The 20,632-nt window shown below is 40.0% G+C and overlaps 1 protein-coding gene across 1 annotated transcript; it reads right to left on the bottom strand.

The window, feature by feature from the left end:
- Positions 1-199: 199 nt before the first annotated feature.
- On the bottom strand, positions 200-14,845 carry LOC137288033 (excitatory amino acid transporter 3-like). Its single transcript, XM_067820393.1, has 11 exons — positions 14,840-14,845; positions 11,065-11,193; positions 8,022-8,048; positions 6,888-7,086; positions 6,272-6,482; positions 5,572-5,789; positions 5,101-5,227; positions 2,570-2,803; positions 1,783-1,977; positions 1,163-1,297; positions 200-420 (listed from the first exon to the last, which is right to left on the bottom strand). The coding sequence occupies exons 1-11, from the start codon at positions 14,843-14,845 to the stop codon at positions 243-245; spliced, it is 1,659 nt and encodes a 552-aa protein (XP_067676494.1). The 3' UTR covers positions 200-242.
- Between the last annotated feature and the right edge of the window lie 5,787 nt (positions 14,846-20,632).

Genomic DNA, 20,632 nt, shown 5'->3' with positions numbered 1-20,632 from the left:
TTGTGCAAACATTTGAATTGAGTGCAACCATATACATTAAGAAGACATTGTCAGTCTGCTGCCCTGCTGTGTGTGTGTGTGTGTGTGCGTGCGTGTGTGCGTGTGTGCGTGCGTGCGTGCGTGCGTGCGTGTGCATCAATGGAGGGTCCGGCTCCACCGACAACGAGTACTCATACTAGGTTTCAATTTACAGAAGATATTTCACAGGCTCAGGGGAAAATATTAATCGTCTTTGTGTAATTTTATACAACATCATCGTCTTGTAACATCTTCGCCTCGACTGTAGTTGCGTCTCCAGCCGCGTCTTCTCCGTCCGGCTTGTTAGGGTCGTCCCCTGCCAAGCCAGGTTTGAAGAGATGCTGGAGAATAGACGCGGCGAAACAGTCACCACTTACATTGGTCATTGTCCTCGTGCGGCCTCTGAAACAAACACGCAGGGAATCTAGGTACTGTGTGCTGGGGAACTCGTGCATTGGGTTATGTAAGGGGTATTGTCCGGGCAACTCTCCATTCCTAAAACATAATGGAGCCGAGGCACATTATTTTAAGGCACGGGGAGTTACGAAGATAATACCCTAGTTAAACTAACGTATTGGGAATATTTCTGTTATCAAAATTAAACGTCAAAATGAAGTCTAAAATTTGAATCTGGTACACACCTCTCCATTCCGGAATGGTTAATGAAGCGAACAGACAATGGAATAACGTCACAAATGTAATTTAACATCCAATAAAAAAAACCTCCTCAAAACATTAAGGCAAATTATAGAAATGTGACCTCTTCCATGTCAAGCAAGGTTTCACCTGCAGTGATTTGTATGACACAGAGAGGTGAGATAGTATTATCCAGTGCTGAAATATCACCAACACTCTCTCTCTCTCTCTCTCTCTCTCTCTCTCTCTCTGTGTGTGTGTGTGTGACAGACACAGAGAGAGAGAGGGAGGGAGAGAGAGAGAACGATGGGATAGTATAATCCAGAGCTGAAATATCAACACATTCTGTGTGTGTGTCGGAACGATGGGTATCACAAATGGTAAACGTCTGAGGACTTCAGTCTGACCTCTCACATTCGTGTATCACGTCGCAACATACTTGCCATGGCTTGTTCAATACCACACATATTTGTACAATACTGTTATACTTAGAAATTATATCACTTACAAGAACCAGTCAATAGCCATTATCATGAAGATGTCTTTGACTGGCAGTCCCACGGAAGACATGACCATCATGGAGACAATGAGTCCAGTGCCAGGAATTCCTGCTGCTCCAATACTGGCTAGAGTTGCTGCAAGGCTAAAACAACGAACCCAGACTTATAGTGTCCTGCCCTGAACTTTCAACCCAGGTGTTTCTATTGTGATGGAAGACCGTTCGGTGTAATTACATCTTGTGCAATACTTCACAACTGGTTGTAATGTGCTTTCTATGCGTTCATTATTCCTCTCAGACTAGATACTATAATATCGATTATAATTTTGGAAATGTGAATTTACTTCTGAGTATTATCTGAATTCTTTGAAGAGTACAGATACATGATTACTAGTGATGATGGCTTTGAAAAAGAGAAACACCAAACTGCACGCCTGCCCATGCCATATAAACATACTGAAGTTCAAATCTCCATTTGTTTGGGCAATCATTTCTAAAGTCAAACGTCCAAAAGTCGTTTAGAAATACAACGGTCCATTGTTTGAGACACACCGTAAATACGCCCAGGCGCTCACCAGTAGCAGCTCAAAATGTCCAGTAACATCAAAAAGTGAGATGACAATACTTACCCCAGTGTCACCATCTGTACAAAATCTAGATTGATTCTGCTGAGCTGAGCCAGATACACAGGAGTGATGACTTGGAACATAGCTCCCCCGTCCATATTAATCGTCGCTCCAATCGGCAGCACGAAACGGGTGATTGTCTTATCAATCTTCAGCTTCTGTTCACAACAACGTATTGTCACAGGAAGAGTAGCTGAGCTGCAATCATGTCATGAAATACATAAACGTCACAATCTATAATTACACAAATGCATCCTCTATAGTCAGAAGGACGACAGGACGACCAGGCACCTGTTTACACACTCCAGTTAGTCACGGTACAGAGCCTGACCACAAATCACCATGTCACATCGTATGACAACTGCCATGATGTAGTGGTCGTGCCGCTCTGATCGCCTCCGTTGGTTTATTGTGTAACGCCGATACTCGTGAAGATCCGGGTTAGGTATTCATTAACCCATGCCCGTCGTAAGAGGCGATTAACGGGATCGGGTTGTTACACCCGCTGACCTGGTTGGCATATGTCATTGGTTCCCTTTTGGGTAGATCGATGCTCATACTGTTGATAGCGAGATTGTCTGGCCAAACTCGAATATTTACAGACCGCTGCCATATAACTGGAATAATGTTGAGTGCAGCGTAAAACTAAAGTCACTCATTTAAAAGCCGCACTCAGCGACATTCTAGCTGTATGACGATGGGGGTCTTTATGTAATGCCTCAGAGGGACGAAAAGTTTGAAAGAACAAAAGTTCACTGACAGTTGGCTTTCTATATAACACGTGACATACCTCGAGTCGGTTCCAAGAGCAGTGACAAGAGCTTGAAGTATTCCTAGAGTGACTGTGAATGGATTCCTCCTTGTGAAGATGTAATATATGAGCGGAATGACAATGACAGCGTGGATGAAGAGGCCAGTCAGACCAGTGACCATGTACATTCCAAGATGCTGAGCCGTCTCTGCCAGGTCCTCCACAGCCAGGATCTTCCCCGCTATCAGAGTGAGAATTCCAATCGGGGAATACCTGCGACAGAAGATTAATCAGTCACGTTCTAGCTATATGACGGTCACAGTTAAAAGTGTGAGTTTGATCTTCGGACAACAGGGGCTAACTGGGTGAGTATCAAGACCAAACAGGCGGGTCAGAGGCACACAATCACAATCCCAATTCATATGTTATACCATTCAAACATATACATTACACTTTCATAGTAACGTACACATTCTAGTACTTTTATGAGATCAGACCCATCCGTGATTCGAACCCACACCTTCAGAGGCAGGTACTTAATCGCTATCACACAAAGTCAGCTGTCTAACCCTTACGAAGAAAGTGTAATTCCAAATGACATATGTTACATTTGACCACTTTCTAAATGGCATCGTGTAATCATAGGTTTCGGCTGTGGGAGCCGTGCCAGTTATCAGACACTTGTCAGAGGTGTACACAAAGCCCGCAGTCTAGACTACCAGTTGTCCAACTTTATTTTTGTGGCAGAACAGGTTAGGCGGCGGACTTTCTATGATGGCGTTTAGGTGCCTGAGTCTTAGGGTGTGGGCTCGAATCCCGGATGGGACTCAACTGAAAAATAAGTAATAGAATGTGTACTGTTACGAGAGTGTATTTTCTGTAATTTGTATTATTATTAAGTGATGGTTATTATTGGGTCACAATGTTTAGAGTTTTGAGTGATAGTTATTATGGGTCACATTTCGTATCACCGGTACATAGAGTTTTAGCCTTTAAGGTAGAGCTTTAGAGTTGCGTCCATTTAGTATGTGTTGTTGGTAAATACGAGGCCGAACGAACAAGTTCTAAGTTAGTGGCGATGTGGTGGCACAGAGCTCGAACAATCAAGAATCAGTGACTGTGTATATAAAAGGCCGGTTGTTGTGTTGACGTGACTCACACACACACATAGATTTACTGGAGTTGTGTCATCATGCGACCTACGTACAGCTGTCTGCCTCTTCGCCAACGCTTGACCTACATTCAAGAAAGCTCGCTGATTCAGTATGACTGTTTCTCAATCTCAAACCAGGATTTCGGTGAGTTAATATCATATTTGTGGCCCATTACTTTTTGATTTGAATCACGTATATTTAAAAGTATATTGTGAATGATTGATCTTGCTCTTTGGTCAATACACATTACTAAATATTATAGACTTGTCTGTCATATTTTGCCACATTATTCACCGTAACAGCACATTACTAAGAAAGTATAATGCTAAATATAATGCTACATTTCTATGGTCTCATCGCCCCTCGGAATACACATTAGTCTCACCCAGAGGGCATTTCCCACTGACAAAAATGCAGAAAGATATATTAGATTATTATTACATATGTAACGCTCCTGTCTAAATGTTTGTTTTCAACCTCAAGTACTATGATTTATGATCAACGTGGAAAATTTCCATCGCACAAATCATGTTACTGTCTATGTTTAAAACATTGGTGTAAAATCTGTAATTTGCCTGAACATCGTTTACCTGAAAAGACCGCCAATATGCGTGCACATCGTGATAGTTTTGGAGAGAATAATTGGACATCTCATACTGGCACCTTATTATTTAGATATGGTTTGGGGTTTATTTTTATTTGGTTCTATTTAGTTATGGAGGCAGTTGGCAATGTAATTATGTTTATCGGACAGCAGGTATTTGATATGCTTAACGAAGTATGACGTTCAACTATTAATGAAAGTTCTAGGTATGATTCATATTGTCAGCCTAAGTGTTTACATGAGTCTTATTTTGCTAACCTACCCTGCCGAAATGTTCGCATTGCTTTTATACGTTGTATATTAGGTCTTAATGATTTAGTAATTAAGATTGTAAGGTATTTGACAAAAAACAAACCCAAAGCTTATGTCCATTTGTAACATTATTGAATATGAGTTCCACATTATGTTTATTTGTCGTGTATATGATCCCTAAGAGAAATACTTATCTGCCACAATTGCCTTCATCTCATATCAAGGTTTAACAATACAAAACAATACAAAGTAGCCAAATACATATTGAATATGTATTGTCTGTAATTTTTGCCATGGACATTTTGTGATAAAATGTGGTAGCATTTAGGTCTAGTGTGGGACTTCATTCTCAATAGCCGCTTTCAAGAACCGGATATGTATGGAACTGAACATAAAACGGTCTGATTGAGAGTCAGTCTGTAAACTCGTTCACTTTGTGAATGATCTTACATCACGTTAACGCGAATGTGAATGTGTTCTTAATATATTATCTATCCTTTAAATATTTCTTGTTTTGCCCTGTTTCCAGTGTGTTGTGCTGACACATATTCTTGACTTACAACATCGCTCTGGTAACCATCTTCATAGTGATGATGGTTATGCCATTGAAGAATTTGAGAAGAACCTTTCCACTTTTCCCCATTTTCCCAAGTATGGCTCCAAACACACAGCAATACACCAACAGGCCTGCAATACACATACCACAGTACACATACATTTATATATATTCTACCATGAACACATTTAGTTAAATAATACTACTGCAAATTCTATTTTGTATTTTTAATGCCGCACTCTGCAATATTCTAGCTATGTATAGCAGGTCTGTAAATAATGGCACCAGGAACAGACAAATCTTGTAACTGGCATGAACATCGATCTTTTGCTGCGGCCATATATATGTGCGTTGCTGAAGACCAATTCTAATCAGGGTTCATACTTCAAGATTTTATCTTGTTTTTCGCAAAACAAGTCTGTTACTATGGTAGTAAGAGTGAACTCCACCAGTATTACTGAACTACTTTCCTTACCGATTGTATTTACGCCAGGCGTGTAGGCAAGTTTACCCACCCATGTGACATCGTCATCGTGTTGCGTGTCATGTGTGACGTTAGTTGACAGGTTAGCTCCAGTGGTGGGAGGGATTGTTTCATTTCCCACCATACCTCCCTTTGATGCCTCTTTCCGTGTATACACAGTGCCAGTACTTTGGAACGCTGCGCGAACTAGATTATCGGGAAACAGGTTTCTGGAAATAAAGTGCGTCCCACTGAGCACATTTTCGTTTATCGTTAACTTGGGATCAATTATCATCTGTTGGTTGTCGAACAATATCCCTCCCTGTCTAAGGCTTTACAGCTCCAGGTGTAAGCGAAAGGCATTTACTTAAACATACTGGTAGCAAGGCAGTAACTGAGAATACTACCTTAGTTTAGCCTCTTTTAAATTGGTGTCATTACTGTTTTGACCAAATGTCCGTAAATGCACGGCTTCAGTTATCAATATATCTGCAAACATAAAACATCTTCACACATTGCCTGACTGCTGAGTCTTAGAACCACTGGTTCCGGCACTGCAGTTACCTTTCACACAAGGTCCATGAAAACATCCTTGCATGATGCTTGATAAAATTGCACAGGATCAGAAATAGCATCTGCAAACATTAACCCCAAACCGTGTGGACTGATCTGTATGTGATAACTCCTAAACTAGAACGCTGCCGTTACCTACCGCACAAGATCCATGAAAACATCCTTGGATGATGTTTGATGGACGATGTCAGAAACGGCTTGGTTGGTGGTGGTGAAGTCAATATTTCCAGGCTTGATGCTGAACACAAGGATAAATCCTACGATGATGGCGATGACAGTGGTAGAAATGTAATACGCGATAGTGAAAAGTCCCATCTTCCCCGACGACTGACTGTCCATTCCTGCAACACCTGAACAAAAGATACTGGTGACTGGTGGATATGGATTTACGCCATTTTCATCCGTCTGCCGGCATTATCACAGAGGGGACATCTCAGACAGCACGTTTTCACATTTCCCCTTGTGTGCATAAACTCAGGCTGGTCAATGCTAAACCATCTTGAGTATTTCACTAATTCCGTTCCCACTGCGACTTCAATGACCTTGGCTACCAACACCGTTGCACTGTTGTGCAAATTGTTAACACAAATCAGGACAGGTTTTGATTTGTTGGTACATAAGAGCTATAGCTAGTAGTGAGGGTAATGTAATTGCAGTCCCGAATTTTGAGCGGTATATGATAGTAATCATTGTTCAGAGTATGTGATGGTAAAAGTCCCAACGTGCTGCACCCTTAGCTGTGGCTTCTGACTTACCTGTAATCATGCTTGACACTATCAGGGGCACCATCAACATCTTTAACATCCTGATAAATATTTCCCCGGGAAACTCCACCAAGGCAATGGTTTCTGCTGTGGGCTGGAACCGCCGACACAGCAGCCCGATGGTCGCCCCAATAAACACTGACAAGATCGTTGCTACGAGCAACGCGTTTCCACGAAGATGTTTCAGGAGCTGTCAGTCAACATGCAGTAAGTGAATGGATAAGTGAAATATGCTCTCAGCTTTCTGTCTTATTTGGCAGGTTCTTAAAGAACATGGCGTCTTTGTCGATGTCAGCAATATGCGGTTCATTTCTCATAATATCAGTCACATGATTGTTTGGTCAGGTCACGATTATTTAAAGATCACCGATTTTTAGCTGGAATATTGCTTAGTGTGTCGATAAACAAAACACAGTGTGACAACAGCACGTGGCCTTGTCCACCGTGGAGCTATTGGATCAAACAAATGTGAACGTTTCACGGAAGAGTGCTGCCACGATGTCAACACGACCATACTCCTATTGTGTCGAATTAGGACAGGTAAATGTGGGTACAGAGGCCCTGAATACCGACCAGGAACTGAAATGAGGACTGAAGTATGTGAGCGTTTTGGATTCATCGGGGCTTCAAACAATATTCCAGCAATATCACAGCGAGAGCACACAAGAAGATTTTAGGATTAGAAAGCGAGTAGAACAGTTAAGTTTAACAATCTGTAAATATATGTAATAATAATTCATGTTAGTTTACATCCTCAAACAAAACGCTGAAATTGAGTCTTGTAATGGTCGTGGTTTCCCATCAGTTTTAGAGGTTGGGCTGACGTTCACGCCATTGTCACAGCGGACTTCCATCACACTGAATTTACATGTTCGGGCTACAAGTGTAAAGCAATGCTGCAATGCGTACACACAGATCTGTGTTTTATTGAAAGCTCCTTCTTTGTGAGGGTAACAGACTCTCGTTCGTTGGGTGAATACTACTTTGGTCATTTGGAAAACATTATTGAAAACGCACTGACAGGTTTCATCATGGAACCTTGAAACCCGTTCATCCTGAAACTTACACATTTCAGTGCAACAGCTGAAACAACAGTACAACGTGATTAGATGAATAAACACTGACCTTCAGCTGGCGTGACTGGATGCGAGCCTAAACACAATAAAAGTGATAGATAAACTAACATAAGGGGCAACAATGCTAAGGTCCACTAATGTGTTTAAACATTGCTTTTGTGCCATACATTCAGGACAGGATTTACTTCAAAATAATCTTCGAACTGGTTACATATTATTCTGAAAATATACTTTTCATTCACACAAGATGTAAGATGTTTCCGTAGAGACTTACCATTTTGCTTCACTGGTAGGGCAAGTAATGGCGCTTTCACCTTTCTCACGATATTAATGAATGACGTCAACACCCCCTGATTCTACAAGGCCTCTCGGAGAAATGTGTTTCTAGGCCTTCCGTCTCTGAACCGAAGGGGAACGGGTGTGGCCTTTACATAAGGATGACGCCGCACATCAAGTCCACCATAGCCACAGAGGCAGTGTTTACCCATCGCACCCAGTAATAGTGGTTATCCAGGGAAGAAGTTTGCTTGAAGACTTCATGAAACACGTTATATTTTGTTTGACATTTCACTATGGTAGGCGAGTATTCCATGTCACGCACGGCACCAGGTCTCTCGCGTTGGTGAGCACCCACAGACGCATACCAAGAGTGACTTGAAATAAATAGGGCTATTGCTACTGGAGCATAAACTTTGTTTGACCCTTTGCGATAAATGCATTATATGCTAGCATACATATTATTTCAGATACATTGTGGTATATCTAGCCACGGGACTGTCTACTGAAAGCAGACAACATGCGTCCAGTAGACGTATCGAGTTGTATGACCTCCAAGCAGATGCTGTTGTGTCCGGCATCACGGCCGGACCTGCCTTGATTGCCAGAGCTCGTGTAACTAGTGTGATCAGTACACAGGTCGGCATTCAAATAGGTCCACTACCATCCCGCGCCTGTTTAACTGTAACCGACCAGCGAGAAATTATAGATCACAACAAGAATCCTAAACCACAACCACAGAGACCTCCCCCCCCCTCCCCCACCCCCGAGGCAGCAGCGGTATAACATCATCATGGACATGTATATCACATGAATCTAATGTGGCCCAAACACACACAGGTCTGCCAGTGACAATCAAACACACTCTACACATCACTGGGGTTTTATTTCTAGAAAAACTTTCTGACCCACTTTTGTCGACACCAAGGTTTAGGGTTCTTCTGATACCTAACCTTGGCAAGTTTTGTTTTCGTGACATGTCTGTAGGAACATCCAAGCCCAGCCTGTTTACAGGTCCTTGCCAGGGATATCTTCAACTCATAATTACACCATCCTTTCGTTATTCCGAAATGTGCACCCTGAAACAAATGTCACACAATGAAAGGTCAAAACAACTTCTTGAACAAATGACGCTGACTGACTTGTCTGGTCACTGATTGTCCGTGAACCGTTAATGTATAATATCCTTCCTAACTCGATAGAGTCAACGCATAGCCAGAACATAATATGTATACATACGTAACGGACAACAGAAGCTTTACAAATATAAAAATGAAATAATTGGAATGAAAAGTTGTCTTGGCTCTGTTCTCCCCCATCTCGGGCCGGTGGTATATGACTTCCATCAGGCGTACCTTCTGTCCCTGCCAGTCACGTTGCTGCGAACGACGTACAGTTCAGGCCCATGTCAGTCTCTGACGACGATGTAAAGCGGTCAGTAACTGTCCTCGTAGTGGTCGGTATGCTGTTATACCATGAACCGGGAGTGGTTTGCTGATTCGAGAACCTAATGCATTCGTCGCTGATGACGTCACTGTGGGGAATCGATTGCGGAGGTGTGAGATGCGCAAATACCGATCTTCGCTCGGAGAAGTATCTCTGGGTCTCCCTGATCTGAGGTCTGGTCTGGTCTGGTCTGGTCTGTTAAGCACGCCCAGTCTGTCAGAAACGTTGCATCACATTGGTTACAGGAAAACGTGAGCAAACGAGGATCCTTGCAGTATGGGATGTCTCGTCCTCGCTCTGCAGCTGGAAGGCGTGGCTCTTGTGTTTTTTCGTTGCAGTAAATGACGGGCAAGTCGGCAAGTGCCTTTTTCATAAGCGACATTAAGTTTTCATACTTACGTTTTCACATATTTACATGCAAATCATGTACTTCACATGTTGTATCGAGGGTTGTTCTGTTCTAGCGATGTGTTTTTATTGGTTTGCGGACCTACAAACTTCTTTTCATTCCAGTTATGTCATTTTTATATTTGTATAGTTTATTTTAGCCAGTAGTTTATACACGCACAATATGTCCAAAATAGTGCGGGTGTTCAATCACAAACATCAGATAGATAAACACAGAATGCCCATTTCTCCAGCATGTTTTCCTGTCTGGTCCGTAAACTAGTAGCAGTTACAGTATGAGTCGTCATTACAATATGTAGTGTGACGTCATAATAGGGTCACCATTTTAGGGCGACAAGGTTAAGCTTACATTGGCTTATCATTCGTTTTAACGTATCTGTGAAGTGGTTTTCTTTTAGAATTCGCTTTACTTTGTACGAACTTTGAACCTGATAAAAAGGAAGTACTGCAAAATTTAATATTTTGCTCAGACACCCAGATATTCCCTGTGTGAGATACATCGGATTTTAGGACACTTTATGTGTTTAGAAATTTTCTGACTGACCAATACACTGTTCACTGAAGCCAGTGTATATATAACATATAATATATACTCATTGAAACGAAAGTATAAGTGTTCCTTTCTTTATTTCCAGAATTTCCCCCACAGTGCAATACATAGAAGACACCTGGAAAAGAATAAAGGAACACCAGTTCTTTCATGTGTTGCTTACTCGTGTCCATGAGTATGTGTCTGGAAGAACAGTCAAAATCCTGGTTTACATATAATACTCCGAATATGTGCATATTGGTGCTCGTACATAAATATAAGTGCATTTACCGTAAAAACTCCAGTAACACATACTGCAATGCCTTACTACATATTGGCCGTTCTAGGATGTTTGATAAAGACAAGGCTATAACTATCAAAGTGGAAGCACGTGTCGGTGTACAGATATCTTACAAGGACATATGACCCTTACACATGAGTAGCAAACAATATGTCGGAAAATCACAGGCCCCAATATTTTTCGAATTTGTCCTCGACTGGCTCCAGCATCAGTAACGGCAGTGAACATCAACATACACATCAACACCGACAGCCACTGCATCTGCAAAATCAACAGACAGCGTACTAAGCAGCATCTGACAGTTCTGATACAGTACATTCTGATACAGTACATTCTGATACAGTACATTCTGCGCCAGATATGAATTGCACAGTGAGCACCCTAGGCTAACTTAAACAAGTAATAGTGCCTCTAAGAAAGTTCCATACAAATACATTCAGAAATTCCAAACACCGTGACCCACAATGTTTGTTGTGAGTATGGTACGCATGCCCGCGGTTCTTACAATGTGAAAATCACACAAGGATTGTTCAGGTGCCAGGTGATCATGAAGACATGCTGGCTCAATTATAAATAACACTCACACAAATGCCTTCAAATGTTGCAGACGGGAATGGCGATAAATCCAGACGAAGACATTTTATTTTTCTTCGAAAGAGGTCTCAAGGAAGAGCTTATCTACTGCTAAACAGGTCTCACGGCTTTTCATGAACCAGTAGTCCAAGCGTGGAGTCACGTTACCGAAACAACTACATCACACGGGTGTATCAACATACAACCGGCACCTTAACAGCTCAGACAAGGCTGGATTTGAGACGAATCGGTTTGCGGGAATAACATCATCAGCAGTTTGGTCGACATGGACAGTCCAATATACACAGACAAGACCTGGTGTCAAATCTTTCTAAGCAGGCAGGCGCGTAGCAAGCCATGTTTTTCTTTTAAAACAGATCTGTTGCAAGGCTTCATATGGAGACAGTATTGAGGGTTTGTCCAACGTTTTTAGCAACAATCACGTGTCAGCCTGGGCTTTTTTTAATGGTAGCTACGTCCAAGCTTATTGACAGTTTGTTGGTAGGAATCTAATGATGTTGAGTGGAATCACAGTGCATTGAGAACATCTCCCGTCACTGACATCTTGAATGTCAACTTGAATGTACTAATGGGGCATGGATTGAGATCATGTTGTACCTTTCGGAAAATAAAGACATGTACCGTCACGTTGCAAGACAGTAAATACCCGCCCACGTGTTTTAACATGCTGTAACATGGAGATGCAGTGTAACATGTGCATGGATTGAGATCATGTTGTACCTTTCGGAAAATAAAGACATGTACCGTCACGTTGCAAGACAGTAAATACCCGCCCACGTGTTTTAACATGCTGTAACATGGAGATGCAGTGTAACATGTGCATGGATTGAGATCATGTTGTACCTTTCGGAAAATAAAGACATGTACCGTCACGTTGCAAGACAGTAAATACCCGCCCACGTGTTTTAACATGCTGTAACATGGAGATGCAGTGTAACATGTGGGAACTTCCATGCCGACTGTTTCTTCACACCTCTCCTATAGAACATAGATTTGTACGCATCGAGAGCTCTCTAAAAGCTGAAAGTATTTCACAAATGGGGTTACCCGACTGATGACTTGTTACTATTAGCTGATCCAAACAGGTCAGTCTTAGTATTTTCTGTGACGTGGGCTCAAAAGGGTTTCAATGTCAATCCACAACTCTATCATGACCCAAGAAAATACTGGATTCTAACTGGTTGTTCAGAACAATCAGACGGCATCAATTCTGGATTGACGCTCATCTGATATTAGGCCGTTTCACAGCGCATTAACAAGTCTTATTGTAAGAACTACTTCCATTTGACCACAATATTACTCTCTCTTATAAAAAATATTCAATTACAGTACACAACCCCTAACATAAACAATATCTAACACATGAATCAGAATGCATTGCAAAAGTACTCCCCTGTCTATACAAAATTGATCAGCAAAACGTTAGACGTTTTCACCCCATGAGAACTATTTTGTTCTTTCGTCAGAATTAGGTAATACTGACCTTTTGGTATCGTTGGAAAGTTCTTGGCGCGCTCTACATGATAGAATTAACATCAATACGATTTTCTCAATAATAAAGCTGTCAGAGACAGAATCAGTTGTTCTGTTTGAAAACCTTCACTTGGTTTCAGTTCTATACTATACTGTCAACTCTACGAATTTCATCCAATCCACTGTGTTAATTCACATCATGTGATCGAAGGTTTCTTTGAGTTCGTGCAGAATGGATGGGATGTTGGTGATCCTCATAACATCAAGTGAATTGATTCTTAAATCGTGGTATGATGGTACTCATTCAATAATAAACTTGATGTTTCATAGTTCTGTAAATTTCATTTAATTCTTTTCAGAAATAACCGATGAGAATTTAACCGACCAATTAATGACAATTTGCACATGTTAACCGTCTTTAAGAATTGTATTTTACATGTCTTAGGACAATGCTCCACAATATTTTTGCATTTTTGCATTTTTTAAGGTTTGTGTTAATGTTCATAAGCCAATGTTTTAAATGGCATATAGAATAGGATATATGATATTTATATAGCGCACATACCCACGCACTAGTGCATGCTCAAGGCGCTGGTAATTCTCCCTCGATCACTGGATGTCAACCTCAACAGCACATCGTATTTCAATCTCAACTCCCTCACTCTTGCTGCCACTTAGCGCACCGAGTTCATTGAGGCTCTCACATCCTAACGAGGTACCCATTAACAGCTGGATGGACTGGGACACATAGTCACAGTTCTTTGTCCAAGTTCACTGCACGTTGCTGTACCTGCAACCAGGTGTTTGCACGTATTCGTGATTGCACCATCTGGTCATATACCAATGAATCCGTGGGTTCTTTTAAGTGCACGGGGTTGTGTACTGTACACTAGGGGTTGTGACAAACGTCTGGTCTATTAAACTATTTAAACTATTTATTCTTCATTCTATCCTATTAGAAGCCTTCATATTAAAAAGACTTGTGATACAGCCATAGTTGGTACAGTGATTATTTCTCAGAACGGTTGATGGCCATGTTTAAATCATCATGTTGGTTATCGTGTAGAAATGTTGACAGGCCAAGGCTGGCTCTCAACACTTTTGACTGACTTACTTTTATCCTTTTCATCGAACAAAACTGTTGCGGAGCTGAGATTATTCATATAATCTCTTGTTTTTGAGTTGTATTTCTTAAAATTAAAAGTATTCACCAAACTTGAACCTTTATGTTACTCTTTGCCTCAAATATTAATGACACCTTTTGGTAAAACAAACAAACAATTCCACGTAATTCTCATATTTATTATTACGTCTGCTTTCGTTGTAGTCGATTTCGGAATTATAGATTAAGAAGAAGAAGAAGAATAAAAAAAAGAAAATAGAACACTATATAACCAACAATATGCTTTAAAAACTATAGAATAGTTTAAGACTTTCGCTCCAGCGTTCTATCTCAAGCATAAAATCCTCGTTTTCCCTTAAATTAGGTTTAAATAATGGTTAAGAAGATTAGTTTTGTAAAGTCACAAGAAATAAATACCAAAAAAGCCATTTGCAACGATATAATATTGAAAATTACATAATACCATTATGCCAAAATTTCAAACTCAAATTTCCACAAATCTGAAAAATGGCGGATAGAACAAAATAATTCTCATGGAACGGAACTAACAATCAACAGTTTTTGATGAATTACAGACCATATGTCTATGAGAAAAGGATCTATTTTCTGTTCTGGGGATTCTGATTCAAGCGCAAGTAAAGTATTTACCACTTTCACGTCATATTTCAAACTTTCTCTACATGTAAACACTGGCTCGTCCGCCATTTCAAAACCTACCTTCATCGTGATTGTTCCATGTATCGTGCGGGATTCTCAAGGTGAGAGGCTTTATATTCTCACTAAATAATGGACACCACGCATGAAGGTAATGAAACAGAATATTCACCACTATAAAACATGTGCATATGTCCCCAAGTATGGAATGATAGAAGGCGTATCGACCATGCAGTCGGTTGGTATGCATTATCATGGATAATGGCCAGCCTGCCCTGCATTATACAAATGTTTAGATGTCTGTCTATCAACATGTCATTTCTGAAACAGTACATCTTGTTATAAACGTGTAGTTAAAGAATCGGCTATTGTTTATATATACTCATGGAAACAAAAAAGGAAACACGTGAAAGTACAGGTTTTACTATATATTTCCAGAACTTGGCCCACAGTGCACTATGTACCTTGTGAAGAAACCTGGAAAAGAATAAAGGAACACATGAAACGTACTTTCATGTGTTCCCTTATCTGTTTCCATGAGTATATTAAGGCCATGTGGGTGTGATGCCAAGATAAGCGGAATTGATTTGAATCTGCTCTGCCAAAGAGACTACAAAACTATTCAGATATCGGATCCACTATGTCAATGCCGCGTCTACAGATAGGGAAGCATGACAACTTCAAGTCTAGATTACGAACTATGTGTACCCATCTGGCAGGTGTAAACGGACACGGCTCCTATGACCGAAAGCTATGAATACACAATGCCACAGATGTCGACACAGTACCGATCAATTCATTCAGTGACAGGCATCAACACTGATCTTCGCAACTGGGATACAGGTAGAGTCCAGTTGAGCACACCTGATCACCGTGCACCTGCTACCACGCCACGTAGTGGATCCAGGGCACCTGTTCGTGTTACAGTCCCAGTACTGCCATGGTATCGCCATTTCCTTATAAAATGGATGACATTGCGTCTTACTTCTTCTCTTTCTGGTTACACATCACATCCCATTCGATATCCAAGAATAACATCATTGTCTTGATCTTAACAAAATATTATCACATATGCTGTAGAAGAGTACATTTCGTTCATTCATATTCATTGTGCAAGACATAAACACGTGCTTTACATCACTGGTAACCGTTCCACAATAATGTAGCAGGGCAGTGAATGAAAATCACTGCTGACACACGCTACAGGTGTGAGCTTTTGCCCGAGGAGAAATAATTGGTCGATAATTCACCCTGAAACACTGAAGAAATAATGATAATTTAATAGTACATATAATAAAATCATCAATGTGCAATAGTTCGAACTAGTGGTTGTAAACAGACTAGATAACATAAAATACACATTAACGTTACAACCAATCTTGCCAAGTATATAGCAAGATATATGTTTCTAAATATTCCAATTTCAATAAGATTATGAACTTACTTTTTTTGCGATGGGTAGAATGTTAACTGATCTACATTAAACCTCTTAAGAAATGGGTATAAATGTAGTTAATTGTACAAAACAGTATGACATAACTGATGATCATACAAATGCCAAATTGACAACACATTCAAGCAATAAGCCTACCCTGTTGATGAGACGGGAGACGGTGTTTTCGTAGACTGAACCAGTTCGTAGACGCGGTGATTTCGTAACCCAGAGTGTTTCCTAGACGGTTATTTCGTAGACGTGTATAAATAATTGAATAATATTATTCTACAAGCATATTAATTTTGATAAACCACTAGGCTTATATATTGTGAATATTTTTTGTTTTGTTTTCCGCAAATAAGAAAACAATGAAATAGTTAAAGTTTTCACTGTTTACTCATTGAAGCCATTCGATTGCACATAGTTGTTGTGAATGTTAATTAGGAACTAGTGAGTTGTTTTGATTGCATTTTGTTAATTACTGCTACTTCTGGGCTTGTGTCTGTGTCGTTGAATGTTCATCAGTTCTGTGGGAATAGGAAGTAGTGAGTTGTTTTGATTGTGAAATAGTGTGTGTATATTCAAGTGTGATGTTAATTATTTGTTGGTGACCAACACACTCTATCCTTCTTCTCCATTGTTACTTGTTTCCGAAGCTGAATGTTGATCATAGTTACCTATTGTGTAGTTTGGTATTTATTTCAGAAAACTCAGAGATTATTATATTATTTGCACGCCTCTCATCTTGTTTTTGTAAATACCAATCATAATTACCTAATACATTGTTTTATTTCACCAAACTCACACACGTTTCGTTTGCACTAATGTCAGAATTAATAACAATACCAAACTAACATTTACTAACGTCTACGAACCCACCGCTCAATTCGTCTACGAATCCACCGCTCAATTCGTCTACGAATCCACCGGATTTCCACGTCTTTGAACCAGTCTGGTCTACGAATTCACTGCGGGGGGAGTCGACAGGCACAGCAACATAATATATCCAGTATATATCGGAATAAAATATATATTCCCTCGTAACTAAGTGTAACACAAGAAGAATGAAGATTTTTATGGATATCAACTTCTTTATGAGAGAACACAACGTTTCGGAGTTAATGCTTACTCCTTCATCAGGTGATGAAGGAGTAAGCATTAACTCCGAAACGTTGTGTTCTCTCATAAAGAAGTTGATATCCATAAAAATCTTCATTCTTATGTATTTTCACTTCTAAATGACATTCAAAGACTTAAGTGTAACACACTTTACAGTTTATGTACTACTTGAAATGTTTATGCCATATATTACATACACATACCTTACCACAACAGAATTTGAATAAGACTAGTTTGCAACATATTCAGGCTCTTATCTCATGCATACAAGAGTAAAAATATAGAGAATGTATTTGTTAGTAATTACAAAAGCTTGCAATTGTTAAGCTTGGATTAACATATTTATGTGAACAGATAATGGTTGAGATTTAGACAACAGCAAACACCTAGTTTACTTTAACAAAACATGTTTGAAGTTCTGCAACACATAAATACAATAATATAAATATACAGAGATATATTGAACTAACCGTATTTGGAAAGTATTTCTATCAACTTGTCTGACTTTGTGCAGACTGAGTGCAGACAATAGGTTTTACTCGGAGAGTTAGCTTGGCCAATGAGCTGAGCACGTCATGGCTTGTGTTTGTTAACCAATTACTGTGTACACAATGTCTTCCATTTGAGTTATCATACTGGTATATAAACAATACATAAACCTACCAGGTGTGTGGGCCCAGGTTTATTTCACACTTGGGGACGCTGTTGTCTTTGTATCAAATACTTGTCTGTAGAGAAAATAATAATACTCATATGTACAGACATGCTAATGACGAACATATACAAAGAATCCCCAGCAATGATGCAGTATTCAAACATCTAAATTTGGCTGTAGCTGAGCAAGATATAAAACAATGCAAGAAGATCTCATTCAATCCTTCTTCCATTCATTCATTCATGGTTACAAAACTATGCTTGTGCTCATCTGTTTATCACACACCTTGCCTTATATCAACCATGTTATTAATATTACATTATAATGAATGTAGAGTATTTACTGGGCCATTTACACCAATAAAAACACCAAATACACAGTACTATGCATTTGACAATAGCAAACACTTATACAAAAACTAGATATGTCCAAATATGATATCGCATGAACAATAAGTAAATATAAGAGCCAAATTACCTCAGAATGCGATCCAAAGACTTTGTCCAAAGATATGTCCCAACAAATCAACATGTCATATCAACACACTGACGATTGAATGTGGATTGACCACAAACCTTGTAATGTGTAAAAGTGTAAAGCTCAGCTGATTGCCCAAGCTGGCTATGAAGACACAAGGACCTAAGTGGGAAAGGGCTTATGTTATTGTGTTGTGTGGTGAACAAGCGGAAAGCATGCTCAGTGAAATGGCTGTGAGTGATAGTTAAGGCAGGGTGAGTAATAGGATAAATAATATGACTAAAACCGTGCAATGAATTTTGAAGAATTTATTTTCATGAATTCTAATTAATACACAACATGTTAAAATATACAAAATCTGTCACTGCCAGATTTGTATACCTGTGTTGAGTGTTATGTGGGCCTCGAGACCTTACAATGGTGGCAGAAGTGGGATAGTGTGAACACGTGAAAGAACTTTGAAGGAGTGTGCTCTTCACCTTATGGTTGAACTGTTTCGTCCTCTCTGTGAATGACATTAAACATTTGAGCAAGAATACTCTTCATTTCATCATGGCTGAAGGAGGTACAAGTCAAGAGCATTCTGGCGATATCAAGCATTTCAACTCTGTCTGATACGAAACGGTCAGTTTATGTGAACGTTATTGAAAATGAGTATGAAGTGAAAGCACCGGGCCTTCCTTGACTTCAACTCTGATAGAAAGCTACGTAGTTCAGCTTTCGTACTTCCTGCAGGGTTTTACTCACGAGTATTCAACGATATTTCTGATGAAAACAAAGCTGATTATGCAACTCCGAAAGCCGATTTGATTAAAGAACTCAAGAACGTACTCAAACTGCTCCTAGGGAGCTGAGAGATACTTCTCAAATACCCCATGAATCTATCAATGATTTCGCCAACCGTCTTCAGGTCAACGTTGATGAAGCATACCCCTCATTCGCAAAAGCTAACTAAACTGAACTCTCTGCTCAAAGGCTCAAAGTAAGACACTGAGAGAACAATTGAACACTGTCATTTGTCAACAATCTAAATCTCCAAAATTTGATGCTCTTGTAGACTAGACGTCTTACGGGTTCTCTGTGTGAGGACAGAGATAAGTCTGTGTTTCCTATCAAGTGGAACTGTTGCACGAAGCCAGGTCATAGAGAGCGACATTGCTTTCAGAAGAAAAGGGACTTAGGCTCATCAAATAGCCGTGGCAAGTTTTGTACTTTAAAGTCAGCTGCTGAACGCGGTGATATGCCAAAGTACCGAAACATTCGGTGTTACAACTGTCGAATATATGGACATATTGCAAATAAATGTACATTGCGTTTCTTCAGACACCAACAGTAACTTTCCCCAAATTCCTCAAAATTCACCAACCACACAAATCCGTCTTCTTAGTGAACTGAACCTTAAAGCTTGATGCTGATCTCAGTCAAGTGTGACATGGTCTGTGACAGTTTGGTCCTCACATCGATGACATTATAGAAAACAGACAGAGTCTGTGATTGATAGGATATGGTTGAACCAAGTAATTCTACTGTGATATCACCAATCGTTTTGGCAAACAAATATGATTCATCTCCGAGATTTTGTCTAGACCTACGTGTTATAAACAAGCAGATAAAAGATGTTTTTTTCCATTAATGTCTCCAACTGAAGCCCTTATGAGACTTAAGAATTCCAAATACTTTAGCACACTTGACATGAATGCTGCTTGCAATCAGATAATTCGTACCGAACAATTTCGTCCTCTCACTGCCTTTCAGAAAAGCTCAGAACACGTCACAATTTAATTCTGGACTCACAATAGTCCAGAAACTCTCCGCACTGTGACCGCTCTCTCACAAGAGATTTGGCAAAAATAAACATGCAGCTATTATGAATATGTGCTAAGGATGAAAAATTGAAAAAAATTGTTTTCGAAAACTGAAAATTTAAACTCGCTCGCCCATGGGCACGTCCATGGGTGAACAGCGACCCATAGACAGGCCCATGGGCAGGCCCATGGGCGAGAGTGTTTAATTTCGTCCAGAATAAATGTTTTGGAGGTTGTAAATGAATGAAAAAATGTTAATAAGTATTATGACTCAAATTTCAGCTCGATTTGACTTGACTCCGCTAACTGACAGCGATTTTAAAAAATCTCGCCCATGGGTGAAAAACATATTGGCCCATGGACGA

Source organism: Haliotis asinina, chromosome 6 (genome assembly GCF_037392515.1).
Source record: "Haliotis asinina isolate JCU_RB_2024 chromosome 6, JCU_Hal_asi_v2, whole genome shotgun sequence".
Taxonomy (NCBI): Eukaryota; Metazoa; Mollusca; class Gastropoda; order Lepetellida; family Haliotidae; genus Haliotis; species Haliotis asinina.
The sequence above is the reverse complement of the archived record's forward strand: the minus strand, read 5'-3'. Positions and strand labels throughout refer to the sequence as shown.

Excerpts from the sequence above, each read along its gene's own strand:
- LOC137288033 (XM_067820393.1), bottom strand. Across the intron at positions 8,049-11,064 it reads ATATTGTTTGCTACTCATGT|GCTCGCATCCAGTCACGCCA; the intron begins GTAAGGGTCATA and ends TATTGTGTTTAG. Across the intron at positions 6,483-6,887 it reads AGTGTCAAGCATGATTACAG|GTGTTGCAGGAATGGACAGT; the intron begins GTAAGTCAGAAG and ends TCTTTTGTTCAG.